Source organism: Anopheles gambiae, chromosome 2 (assembly GCF_943734735.2).
Source record: "Anopheles gambiae chromosome 2, idAnoGambNW_F1_1, whole genome shotgun sequence".
In the NCBI taxonomy this organism is placed as follows: domain Eukaryota; kingdom Metazoa; phylum Arthropoda; class Insecta; order Diptera; family Culicidae; genus Anopheles; species Anopheles gambiae.
The window spans coordinates 115,052,118-115,065,605 of record NC_064601.1 but is presented as its reverse complement, the minus strand read 5'-3'; the positions used below and the strand labels follow the sequence as shown (position 1 = coordinate 115,065,605).

General features: G+C 49.0%; 2 protein-coding genes across 2 annotated transcripts; one reads left to right on the top strand and one right to left on the bottom strand.

Moving 5' to 3' along the window:
• Positions 1–19: 19 nt before the first annotated feature.
• On the top strand, positions 20–2,423 carry LOC1269788 (protein Aatf). Its single transcript, XM_308438.5, has 2 exons — positions 20–1,553; positions 1,626–2,423. The coding sequence occupies exons 1-2, from the start codon at positions 142–144 to the stop codon at positions 1,750–1,752; spliced, it is 1,539 nt and encodes a 512-aa protein (XP_308438.5). The 5' UTR covers positions 20–141; the 3' UTR covers positions 1,753–2,423.
• LOC1269789 (protein disulfide-isomerase A3) lies at positions 2,257–5,025 on the bottom strand. The gene is made up of 3 exons (XM_564835.4): positions 4,869–5,025; positions 4,571–4,744; positions 2,257–4,310 (listed from the first exon to the last, which is right to left on the bottom strand). The coding sequence occupies exons 2-3, from the start codon at positions 4,717–4,719 to the stop codon at positions 2,993–2,995; spliced, it is 1,467 nt and encodes a 488-aa protein (XP_564835.3). The 5' UTR covers positions 4,720–4,744; positions 4,869–5,025; the 3' UTR covers positions 2,257–2,992.
• Between the last annotated feature and the right edge of the window lie 8,463 nt (positions 5,026–13,488).

The following is a 13,488-nucleotide window of genomic DNA, read 5'->3' as shown; positions in this document are numbered from 1 at the left end:
TGTGTATGGGACAAACGTCAAACTTCCCAATTCAAAACAAACACATGTGCACATGTTTTTGCTCGTACGCAGGCACGCAGCACGACCCGGCCCGCCCCCAAAAAAACGTGATTCTACGCCAATTTTCCACCCGCGGCCAGGATGAAGAAAAAGCCGGCGACCCTTTCGGATAAGCTGAACAAGCTTTTCGCCCCGGAGGACCATTCGGACGAGTCGGGCGATGAGACAGCGCCAAAGTTCAGCGAGTTTGATGAAACGCCGGATGATGCGGGTCGCGATGCCGCATTGAGTGAGTTCCGCAAGCGAAACGTTCGATTCCTGGAAGAGTTTGACCGGAAGTACAAGGGAGCAGTGTCCTCGCGGAGTGAAACCTTCGGTGAGGATGATGAAGAAGAGTCTGACGGAGCTGGGGATGATTCGGACGATCTCGGTGGCGATGATGATGATGATGAGGAAGACGATGATAGTAGCGTGCGGAAAAGCAAACCTAAATCACTTGTGCTCCTAAAGCCACCCCGAGAGGACGATGATAGCGAGGATGATGATGATGACGATGCCGGAGACAACTACGATGACGATGATGATGGTGAGGACGAATCGGGCGGAGATAATTACGAAGAGTCCTCGGACGAAGACGAACAATCATCATCAGCGCGCACGGCAAGAAGCAAGCAGCAAGCATCCAAGCAACCGGAGCTCACCCTGCTCAAGGAAGAAAACCGCCAGGATGCAATCAACAAAGGTTTAGCGGTCCAGAATCAGCTGAAAATATGGGAACGCTTGCTGGAAATGCGCATCAAGGTGCAGCCCTGCTTGCTCGCTTCGAACGGTCTGCCACCGCCGGAAGCGTGCGAAAAGCTGCGCTCACAAAATGAAGAATTTCGAGACAAGGCACAGCAAGCGGTAGCGACCGTAACGGAGGCAATGGATCGAATGCTCGAACTGCAGGAACTTCTGATGGGTCGGTTCGCTGAGACGAAGGATCTGCTCAAGAGTGGTTCAAAACGGACTGCACTAGGTTCCAAGTCGTCCAAATCGAAACGGATCGCACTGGACGGATACGAAGCGATGCTTGCTGGCAGGTGCAAGGATATGGAGGAGTATCGGAACAGTGTGCTGATGAAGTGGCACGATCGGACAACGATCGCATCCAAGATGCGAAGCAACCCAATGCAGTCGCAGTCCGTGTTGAAGAAAATCGAGGACAGTCTTATCAATCGGGAGGAGCTGGTGCGTAAGACGCAACTGTATCGCGGCGGTTATACGTTGCTCGGGCGGGAGGTTCCATCGGAGGCAGCGGGTCCAACACAACCCACCGATCGGGAGGATGGCCGGGATGCAGGGGAAGAACAAACACCGTCCTCGGTTTATGATGGGGAAATTTTCGACGACTCGGACTTTTACCACCAGATGCTGCGGGAATTGATTGAGTACAAAACCAGCACCACCGACAGCCCGCAGGAGATTGCCAGCAAGCTGGCGGAGCTGCAGAAACTTCGCAACAAGATGAAGAAAACGGTCGACACGAAAGCGTCCAAGGGTCGGAAAATACGGTAAGTGGTGGGAAGGGAGTGATTTGGGGAGGAGTTTTTCCCGACTCATGCATTAATCGTCCCAATTTGCAGATATGTGGTACACAAAAAGCTGGTTAACTTCATGGCCCCGGTTCCCGACTACGAATGGACGGATGAGGCAAAAGATGAGCTATTTGGCTCACTGTTCGGTCAGCGGCCAGTGGCAGAGGAGCGGTAAGGTAAAGGCGTGTTAAGTGTATAATTCAAAAAATGTAAAACCAATAAACAAAACATGAACTCAGCGGAAATTGCTGCTGAAAAGCAGTTAAAAAAAATGCAGACGATTGTAAGCTGTTTCGTATTCACGCCGCGGCATGTTTTGTAAGCAATTGCAAATTGGTGTCACATTGTTGTATACCAGTGCGCGCACTAAAGCGCTCACTTCCTGCTAGTTTAAGCACTTGTTGCTGTCCCCCTTTTGAATGTTGAACCTGCTTGTTTCGCTTGCCACATAGATGACAGTGCCATAAATTTCACCCTCCGAGGGAAATATATGGCGTGACGCAACGGTTTACGTGGCCGGCACAGCATGCTTTTAGTGAAATTGTTGTAAAACCCCATTGGACATTTCGTCTCTACTGACCTTTCACGAGCTAGAAAGCAACGTAATTCATCGCATTCTAATCACAAATCAACATCCGGCTGCATTTGAAATCATGTAAACTCAAAACGCAACACTCGGTTTAATGTTAATAGATCATTTTCACTTTCGTTTATTTAAAAAAATGCTCTTTCACAATACGCAATGATTCGAAGAAAGTAAGAAAGGACGTGGAAAAAGTAGTGCGTACAAAAGAGAAAGCATGTTCCTCCTCGCGTTCTTTGTATGCACCGCACAACAAGCGAAGGTTTACACGTTCAGCGATAGGACGACTTATCTTATCGGTCCCCTTCTTTTCCTTCTGCTGTCTTGCTCAAGCGACGCCGTCACCCGAGACAAAAAATAAATCTAGAAAACAGATTTTTGTTCTATTAAATGCAGTTCGTCCTCGCGCATTCGCTGCCTGCCCATGTGCATGCATGTGGTTCGCGCTCTGTTGATAGGGGCAACCACCAAAGCACCCTAGTATTCGATAAGCACGGTGGCTAAGAGCTAGAAGATGCCATCAGGGTCAAAGAGGACGACCTTCGGTTTTGTTCTTTTGTATCGCAGGTGCGTTCCATCTCTCTCTTGCTTTCGTAATCTTACATTTCTGGTTGTTCTGGGTGGCTAGCCACACATTTTAAAGGGAAAATGAAAATGACATCCCTCCTCCTAAGCCTGAACGGTAAAGTGCACCGGGGATGGAAAGAGGGCTGACAGATCTGAAGAAACGGCATTGCACCTAAGCAGCCTTTTGGAATGCCTACACCACCACGTACACGTACGATGGCTGCCGGTAGGGAAATGAAGGGGGCAGGATGAAGAGGTAAGGAGATTACAGCTCGGTCTTCTTCGCGCCGCCGGCACGGTCGAAGCCCTTCAGCTCGCTCGTCGCGTGCTTGGCAATGTACTTCACGAAGTCGTCCACCTCGCGGCCACCCTCGTAACGGGCCGGGGAGCTCTTGGCGTCCTTCGGCAACCAGTAGAGGGTCGGGAAGCCGCGCACCTCAAACTGGGGCGGCACATCGTTGGCGGTGGCATCCATCTTCACGATCGAAACGGCCTCATCCTTCAGCTTGGTGCCCAGCTCCTCCAGCGTCGGGGTGAGCTTCTTGCAGTGTCCGCACCACGGTGCGTAGAACTCGACCAGCGTGTCGACACCGTTGTTCACGACCACCTCGTCAAAGTTCTTGGCCACGGCAACCTTCACCGGTCCGTCGTTGCTTTCCGGCACCGGTTCCGACTTGACGTACGGTTCCAGCGAGCCCTCCTCCAGCTCGGTCGCGAACGCCTGCAGATTCTCCACCGAGAATTCGTCCTTCATAATGAACTTCTGGTTCTTGGCGTCGCGGGCCAGCACCAGCGGCTTGTCGCCGGTGTAATCGTACCCGTACTCGTTCAGCTCGTGCTGGAAGTCATCCTTGGCGCTCACGGCAAAGTTGACGCGTCCGACGAACTCCTTCGCCACCTTCAGCACACGGTTGCGCCAGTAGTTGGTGCCCTTCGGGTTCTTCACGTAGTCCACCGCGTAGTACACGACCACCAGCGGGTTCTTGAAGTCGCTCGTAGTGTCGCGCGAACGCACTCCGGCCAGCCCGTGGAAGTTGGCCTTCACGAAGTCGGCCAGCTCCTGCTTGGTGGTTCCCTCGAACTTGACAAAGTCCGGCTCAAACTTGTTGGCCAGCTGGCGGGCACGGAACAGGAATATGGCATCGGTTTCGCCCTGCTTCTCCAGTACGGCCGGCGCACTGCTGTGACCGAAGCGTAGCCGCTCGCGCTGGCTGTCCGCGTACTTCAGGAAGACACCCTTCAGCTCCGACTCCTTCTGGAAGAACCCGACCACGGACGTTTCCTGCACCTTCAGGAACGCTTCGAACGCTTCCACCGTCAGCAGATCCTTCGAGGCCGGTCCGACGATCGATTTCATGTACTTGGCAATGCCGGTCGCTTCGCGCGGGCCGTTGTACTCCTGCGACACCTCGCCGTTCTTGAACACCTTCAGGGTGGGATAGCCGCTGACGCTGAACTTGTTACACGTGTCCTTACCGCCCTCGGTACAGTCGACCTTGGCCAGCGCGATCGGAGGATCTTCGCCACGTAGCAGCTCCGCTGCCTTGGCATATTCCGGCTTGAGCTTTTTGCAGTGTCCGCACCTAGAATGGAATTGCAGAGAGCAAGCCAAGAAGGGCAACCATGGAGATGAAACTGCTGACTCAAAAAAGGTTATTGGCACCGGTATTCATGGAGGTGTGTGTATGTGTGTGCTTGGGTGAAACAAAACCAACTTCCAATCCGGAACTTTCTAGATAGCGCTGTCTCTGTCACACCCATACACACCCTCTCTCATTCTGGTGCAAACAAAGCAAGCGATGGAAAAGGAATTTAAAGAAAAAGCCACTTCCGCCCAACTTACCATGGTGCGTAGAACATCACAAGGGTGGTTTCCGTCTCCGCGACGCGGGTCGAAAAATCGCTATCGGTCAGATCCAGCACGTCGGCTTCACCGGCAAACGCCACCGCCACCAGGGCACACAGACAAACCAGCAGCAACCGGCAGCTCATGATTGATTCTCCGCCTTGCCGCTCTCTATGTTACACAAATGGAGGAAAGTTGCGCGTTAATGGCGTGTACTGCGGCAAAAGGGCCACTGTTGGAGTCGGAAACTCTACGTGGCTTTTGCGGCCGACTCCGAAAAACACGGTTGACTTACTCGAAGAAATTGATGAATTAAATCGAACGTCTTCTCCAAGCAAAGGTTCGGCAAGATCTTTGCTAGCTTGCTCAGTGTTAGTGACCTCCCTGTCGTGTTTCGTTGGCGATCGCTGATTGGTCCGCGACAACCACGGTGGGAGACCTCTCGGTCATGAAGAATGGATTTATCATGGTGAAATATTTGGTGGATTTTATTTCCATTTTATGTTTTTTGCACTTTGAAAAGTGACATTATTTGAAGAAAGTGATTAAAAAATACACAATTTCATAAAACCGAATAAAAATAGGTTTTCGAATGACTTCCAAATGTGAAATAAAAAAGGTTCTCGGATCAGGTCCGCAAACGTCAACCTTCTCGGATGGGAATCGTTTTTGTCAAATCCCATCTGTCAAAGCTCTCGTCCGAACACACCTGGAGCCAGAGTGACCAGAAATACCGATTTATCTGTATTCTTACCGATTTTTTATATGCCTACCGATTCACAGATGACCACCCTAAAACTACCGATTTTCCATTTATCCTACCGAAAATCACAGATATTTGATTTTTCAGTCGTTTCAGCTTACTCTGTGGCGCTTGGGATGCTATTTCAAGGATTGTTAACCACATTTGTTACTTAACGCGCTGATGCACGTTTGTTTGCCTGGCACTTTTTATCCGTTAAAATTTAATGTTCATAATAAGTAGAAAATGTCAGTTGCGTGGATACCGAAAATTTCTCGTCAAAGAAAGTCATTTAAATTTGAATTTGAATCTCGCTGTCGGCGGTTAAAGCTTACCCGACAGACAAAGAGAATGAAATTTTCAGGCGAGGGGAAGGTAGAAACACACGGTGGGGGTCCGGCCCAAGATCGGATCCGAAGTCCGTTGTTTTGGGTTGATAATTAATGAATGGCGGATGGAGCGCTACTACAGGGAGAATGCTCTCTCTTGCTCATTCTTCTTCTTCATTTGGCACAACAGTCGCTACCGGTCAAGGCCTGCCTGTACCCCCTAGTGAAGTGGGCTTGGTTTTCAGTGACTTATTGGTACCATAGCAGGATAGTCAGTCCCACCTATGGGGGGTCGGTCTATTCGGGGCTTGAACCCACGACGGGCATGTTATTAAGTCGTTCGAGTTGACGACTGTACCACCAGACCGGCGCTCTCTTGCATGCCTTTAAAATACACGAGGCGCTCTCACTGAAAAGAACGCTCGCTCGAGCTGTTTCATTGTATTTTCCTCATACCCCTCCCTTTCCGTTTCTTCCCGAACAAGCTGCACTAGTGCGAGAGAGACACCGATACCACCATGCCGCTGCGAGAAAACCAAACTGAGCGCGCAGGCTGAAAGTGAACGCACACATTCACACATGTGTAATTGTGTGAGTGCAAAAACTGTGTGGAAACCAAAACACGCTCTCCCCCTGCTTCTACATGCCCCTCGTCTGAAAGTCGCACACTTTTTCATTCTCTTTGCTAGCAGGATAATCATTAAAATAATTGATTAAATTTAAATTGTTGCGTTCAGTGCTCCTGCCCAAATCTGCCAATATAATCTGGCCACACTGGTCCGCAGGTCAGGCGATCTTTTTGGCGGCCACCGTCGCAAAACCGTCGCAAAACGTCAAAACCGGCGTCGCATGTACTGCAAACCGACGTCGCCAGCGAGCGAAACTCGCAACGATTTCGAGGCGCTGGCGACGGTCGTTTTTGACGTTTTGCGACGGTTGTTGACCTTTCGAGTGAGCTTTTGCCCTGCGGTCCAGTGTGGCCAGATTATATTGGGAGATTTCGGCAGGAGCACTGTTGAGAACGCAACCGTTTAACCGTCTTGTGTACGACCAAAAAACTTTACGTAATCGTACAACCGCCTACCCGGGTAGGCCATACAATTTGTATGGAAGAATGCTGTTTTTTGTGATTAAAAGAGTATCTTCTTCTTCTTCTTCTTTGGCTCAACAACCGTTGTCGGTCAAGGCCTGCCTGTACCACTTATGGGCTTGGCTTTCAGTGACTAATTGATTTCCCCCCATAGCAGGATAGTCAGTCCTACGTATGGCGGCACGGTCTATTTGGGGATTGAACCCATGACGGGCATGTTGTTAAGTCGTACGAGTTGACGACTGTACTACGAGACCGGCTCAATTAAAGAGTATATCTTTTGAATTTGTTGTAAGATTTGAATGAAAACTGTCTTACGCCAGGACTCCACAGAGCATAACACGGAGCGCAACATAACAACTGACAGCTGCCAAACGCTTCAGAAAACGCTTTATTGCCGGTACCATGTTTTGAATATCCTTAGTAGGCCGCTCATTTCTCGTTGAAATGCTACCAACCTACTGCGATGACCGACAGTTAATGAAACGATTTACCTCCTTTCCCAAGCGTTTTGTCAAGCGTTTGTCAGCTGTCAGTTGTTATGTTGCGCTCCGTGTTATGCTCTGTGGAGTCCTGGCGTTATAGGTTCATAATAATGTTTTATAACATATCGTTGTAAAATTAGAATTTTAAAAATCCTATCAATATTTTTTTTTTATCAAAAATGTGCAGTAAGGCACGTGTCTGTGCTCCATCGCATGCGATTTTATCGCACGTGCTGTCAAACGCTTTTTCGTATAATATTGCGATTATTGGGATGATTTTAATAATAAAACGATTAATAAAAATTATGTTGAGATTGTTCCTACAAAACAACACACATTTAGTTTGACAGATAAAATCGGATGCGGCGTCCGACGAAATCAAAAATTTTTGATTCCGTCGTACGACGAAATCGCACGTCCGACGTTATCTGTCAAATCTTATATATAATTTTGACAGGCCTTCCGATAAAATCGCATCCGATGGAGCGCAGACACGAGCCTAACTCCAACACCTCAACCGGCCTTGCCGCATGTTTTAAGTGGATGAATAGTCTTTTTCTAAGTTTTACTTACGTTTCTTTCAAAAGTTATATACATTTTTAAATTGTTTTGCTTGTTGTATAAACATATATGTTCACGATCTATAAAATATACTCATCTGTGTTGTGTACAGAAACAGTGCAGTGTAACCGCGACTCGATGCTGTCGTGGAACTGACAGCATCCGACGTCCGAATGGCCGTTAAGGGCTTCGGGAGCGATTGGGCTACCGAGGGTTCGCACTCGATCATAGGCTGCGACCCGACACACACAACAGTCTTGTAGCATATACAGTGGAACGTCGATTATCCGGGCAGCTCGGGACCGGGCGTTTGCCGGTTAATCGATTTGCGCGGATAATGGTATAAGAAATGTCAAATTCATATAAAAATTAAATAATCCACTAGTTTTATGATTAATTCACATTGAATCAAGCGATAAATCGTTAGTAGAATATTGTTTTAATCAATAACTATAGGTTGTTGTTCATGAACAACTGTTCATGAAGAAAAATAAATTTCGAAAACACCACTAGACACTACAGAGCTGCACAAAAAACTGGTTGCCCACTTGACAATCGCAGCAAATGTTCACTGTACGTTTGAACAGCTGTCACATTTATGCGCACGGTTATGGCGGCGCTCTAGCAGCAATCGAACACGACATCCGACATATAATCATATATATATCAAACCCATATAATCATATGGAGGTGCACTGTCAGACACAAACAAACAAGACAAACATGTCAAATCCCATACATTTTTCATGTTCGATGTCGTGTTCGAGTGGTGTTAGAGCGCCGGGTAAGCCGCCCGCCGGTTAATCCGCCGCCGAATAATCGACGTTCTACTGTATATTATTTATATTAGAATATAGTGATTGATACAGAAGAGCCGCGTGTATCCTTTAGTATCCTCAATTGTGCACCAGTCCGAAACACAAAAATCTGTTTTATTAAAAACTGGCTCCGACCGGCTCCAGACAACTTCGGAACCTCCTCCACTCCAATCCAACCGAGCCGGCTCTGCACCCACGGCTCCGAAGCTGACTCCGCCCCAGCTGCTCCGGAGTCGGCTCCGCACCTACTACTCCACGTTCACGGCTCCGGAGCCGGTTTTTACAGATTGCACCAAAACAATCATTTTAAATATTTTTTAAAACATATCCATAATTAGCTGAGTAAATAATGTTGAAAGGAATCTATAAAAAAATCGATAGGTTTTGAACATTGTTCAACTATCACACAATCACATCGGGTGTTATATTCTACACTTGCGAGATGATAGATTCGTTTTATACGCTATCATACAATGCCGTCTCTATTTGTTGTGGGCAGCCGTGCCGACCCCTGGACTTGCCGTGGCAGTTGCGCTGCCACCGGTCAACGTTCAGGGGGACGACAGTGTGTCACACACACTGTCGCACACACTAAGCAGCGCAAGGCTTAGTGTCGCCGACAGAAATGAACAAGGTCTAAAAATAGAAATGAACTAATTAGGATTAAGACTAGAACTAGGATGAATTCGGAAGTAGGATGAACTATAGCATAGGATTAGATAGGAAGGCCACGCCCACTTTATAGATTAGGACAGCTTGTGCGATTAGTAGTTTAAGTAGTGTTAGTAATTAGGATGCGCGCGTAAAGTGCGTGGGCATAGAAGCCACATTAAAATAAGGGTGGGGGTATTCATGATAAGGACATAGGGCATAAGGAAACTAGGATTAGGAAAATTAGGATTAGGCATCGCTAGAGTAAGATAGCGGCGTAGAACGGCTACGCTGATATGAATGAATAAAGTTAGTTCCGTTCTTCCCTAAGAACAGTGTAGCGTTTACTTACTCCGCTTGCATACGGGGTTGCGATTCCGTCACTGCAGACCTTCTATTGGGATTATTGCCCGGTTAAGGATATGGTGGCTCCAGAGAGGAAGTAAACCTACACAGGAACTCAGAGTAGAGGATCCAGGAAGGACGATTCACTCGAAAACCCGGTCGGGGTACACCCAGGAAGGACGATTTCCCTCGAAAGCCCAAGCCAGGGCAGGCCAGGAAGGACGATTCCCTCGAAAACCCGGACGGGGTACAGCCAGGAACGACGATTCCCCCGAAAGCCCAAGCCAGGGCAGGCCAGGACGGACGGACTGTCCCCACGAAAGCCCAAGCCAGGGCAGGCCAGGACGGACGGACTGTCCCCACGAAAGCCCAAGCCAGGGCAGGTCAGGACGGACTGTCCCCACGAAAGCCCAAGCCAGGGCAGGCCAGGACGGACGGACTGTCCCCGCGAAAGCCCAAGCCAGGGCAGGCCAGGACGGACGGACTGTCCCCACGAAAGCCCAAGCCAGGGCAGGCCAGGACGGACGGACTGTCCCCACGAAAGCCCAAGCCAGGGCAGACCAGGACGGACGGACTGTCCCCACGAAAGCCCAAGCCAGGGCAGGCCAGGACGGACGGACTGTCCCCACGAAAGCCCAAGCCAGGGCAGGCCAGGACGGACGGACTGTCCCCGCGAAAGCCCAAGCCAGGGCAGGCCAGGACGGACGGACTGTCCCCACGAAAGCCCAAGCCAGGGCAGGCCAGGACGGACGGACTGTCCCCGCGAAAGCCCAAGCCAGGGCAGGCCAGGAGGGACGGACTGTCCCCGCGAAAGCCCAAGCCAGGGCAGGTCAGGACGGACTGTCCCCACGAAAGCCCAAGCCAGGGCAGGCCAGGACGGACGGACTGTCCCCACGAAAGCCCAAGCCAGGGCAGGCCAGGACGGACGGACTGTCCCCACGAAAGCCCAAGCCAGGGCAGGCCAGGACGGACTGTCCCCGCGAAAGCCCAAGCCAGGGCAGGCCAGGACGGACGGACTGTCCCCACGAAAGCCCAAGCCAGGGCAGGCCAGGACGGACGGACTGTTCCCACGAAAGCCCAAGCCAGGGCAGGCCAGGACGGACGGACTGTCCCCACGAAAGCCCAAGCCAGGGCAGGCCAGGACGGACGGACTGTCCCCACGAAAGCCCAAGCCAGGGCAGGCCAGGACGGACTGTCCCCGCGAAAGCCCAAGCCAGGGCAGGCCAGGACGGACGGACTGTCCCCACGAAAGCCCAAGCCAGGGCAGGCCAGGACGGACGGACTGTCCCCACGAAAGCCCAAGCCAGGGCAGGCCAGGACGGAGGGGACGAAATCTCTCGCTTAAAAGCTCGGACCGAGCTCTAGGACGCAAGGAGAAGCAGTGAAAGGGAAAGTGCTAGTGGCGTGCGAGCAGAGGAGGAAATTGGTGAAAAGTTTCACGGAGCAGTGTGTGTCCATCGATTTGGACAGAACCAGGAACCGGTGAGCAGCGAAGTGACGGAGAGTGATTAAAACAAAAACTGAAGCCGCAGTGTAGCAGTGAAGCAGTGCAGCAGCTCGGACCGAGCTAGGACGATAAAAGAAGCAGCAGCAGAAGTGTGTAAAAGTGCAGTGAATAAAGAAACGCTTTGTATCGAAGATACGGAAAGTGCTAGTGGCGTGCGAGCAGAGGAGGAAAATTGGTGAAAAGTTTGACGGAGCAGTGTGTGTCCATCGATTTGGACAGAACCAGGAACCAGTGTAGCAGCGACGCAGTGACGGAGAGTGATTAAAAAAAAAAAAAAAAAAAAAAAAAAAAAAAAAAAAAAAAAAACGCAGTGTAGCAGTGAAGCAGTGCAGCAGTGCAGCAGTGAGCAGTGTAGCAGTGTAGCAGCGAAGCAGTGACGGAGAGTGATTTAAAAAAAAAAAAAAAAAAAAAAACTGAAGCCGCAGTGTAGCAGTGAAGCAGTGAAGCAGTGAAGCAGTGCAGCAGTAAGCAGTGTAGCAGTGTAGCAGCGAAGCAGTGACGGAGTGTGATTAAAAAAAAAAAAAAAAAAAAAAAAAAAAAAAAAAAAAAAAGTGAAGCAGTGAACAGCAAGGCGAGGCAGCATGCCTCAACAGCAGTCGCAGCCGCAGCCGCAGCCCCAGCCGCCGCTGCCCCCGCAGCTGCCACAACAGCAGCCGCAGCAACAGCCGCAACAACAGCAGCAGGCGCAACAACAGCAACATATACAACTGCAGCAGCAGCAAAGGATGCAGCTGCAGCAGTCACAACAACAGCAACAGCAGAGCGACGAGATGCAGACCAGCAAAACGGCGAAAAAGGTTGTGAGTACTACAAACGTTTTAACTAGATCTAAGTCTACTAAGGGGTCCGACGTAGACCCGTCAGAATTATATAATGTTATTGCGGAACTTAAAAGGGAGAACGAAGAATTAGTGCGGGTTAAAAGGGAGAAAGAAGAACTAGAGAAAAAACGAGCGTACGAAAGGGAAGAAGTTGAACGGTTAAAAAAAGAAAACGCGGAATTATTGCGTCAAGCCCAAGAGATGGAAGATTTCAGCTTAGGTGAAGAGGAGGAGGAAAATGTCACAACAAATCCTATCGCAAATATACCGAAAGCCGAACCGAGCCCGGATTTAATGGAGTTTATCAGGAGCATGGTGCAAGTTTTAAAGGAACGAACCGCAAGTCCTCCTAGGCCCCAGACAATGGACTTGCCAGAATTTGATGGCAACTTCAGAACCTGGACGCGATTTAAAACTGTGTTTGATAAATTTAAACGCGAGGAAGATTTTTCAGCCTTAGAAATTCTAAGAGCCTTACAGAAAAGTTTGAAAGGGGAGGCAGCTGAAAGTGTCAGCGGAATGCTTTTCGATGAAGCTAACATAGAAGCCATCATGGAGCGCCTTGAAAATGAATATGGCAACCCAAATATAATTTACCAAACGCTCGTTAAAGACCTCATGAGCATAGATAACCCAAACATGGATAACCCTAAAACTTTTCTTACCTTTATGCATGCAATCGACAATATGATAGGAAGTATGACCACGTTGGGTCGAGCAGATTATTTGCAAGACACTATGCTCATAGAAAACTTAGTGGGAAAACTACCGGTCGAACTAATGCGAAAATGGTATCAATACACTTTAAGTGAAAAAAGGGTTAGAACTTTAGGCGACCTTGCGGCATGGCTCAGACCCCAGGAGCAATTGGCAATCTTATTAAAGGCGAAGGGAGCAAAGGAAGCAGACCAACCGTCTTGCTCATATGCACAGCCCCAACAACGCGTAATTCAAGAGCCTGTCCAAAGGCAAAGAGCAAAATGTTTCATTTGTGGCCTTGGTCATAAATTAATTGACTGTCGTAGATTTCAATACATGCATGTTAATGAGCGTTGGAATGTCATAAAGCAAGGTAGAATATGTGCAAATTGCTGTAACCAAACAAATCATGAATCGCGAACTTGCTACCTTCCACCACAGTGCAGAGAAAATAATTGCCACAAAAAACATCATACTCTTCTTCATAATTTTCGGCCAAATACGCATACCGTTGAAAGATTAAATGTCCATAATCACAAACAATGTCTATTTCAAATATTGCCCATAACACTTAAACATAACGCGAAACAATTGAATACATTTGCATTCATCGATACGGGTTCATCGGCTAGCTTGATTCTCAAGCAAACGAAGGAAGCGTTAAAGGCCACGGGTCCTAAGCTACCTTTATCATTGTCGTGGACAAACGGGGTACGTCAAGAGGAGCCCGAAAGTGAAGTGATAAGTGTTAAAATTAAAAATGTCGAAGGAAAATTCCTAGATCTAAACGGGTTACGAACAGTGCAAGAAATGCGTCTGCCAGCTCAATCAGTCAACGCAGAACAAATTAAAACACGATACAAACAT

Coding starts and splice junctions, on each gene's coding strand:
- LOC1269789 (XM_564835.4), bottom strand. CDS start 4,719: ATGAGCTGCCGGTTGCTGCTGGTTTGTCTGTGTGCCCTGGTGGCGGTG. Junction 4,311..4,570: donor GTGATGTTCTACGCACCATG/GTAAGTTGGGCG, acceptor ATTCCATTCTAG/GTGCGGACACTGCAAAAAGC.
- LOC1269788 (XM_308438.5), top strand. CDS start 142: ATGAAGAAAAAGCCGGCGACCCTTTCGGATAAGCTGAACAAGCTTTTC. Junction 1,554..1,625: donor TCCAAGGGTCGGAAAATACG/GTAAGTGGTGGG, acceptor CCCAATTTGCAG/ATATGTGGTACACAAAAAGC.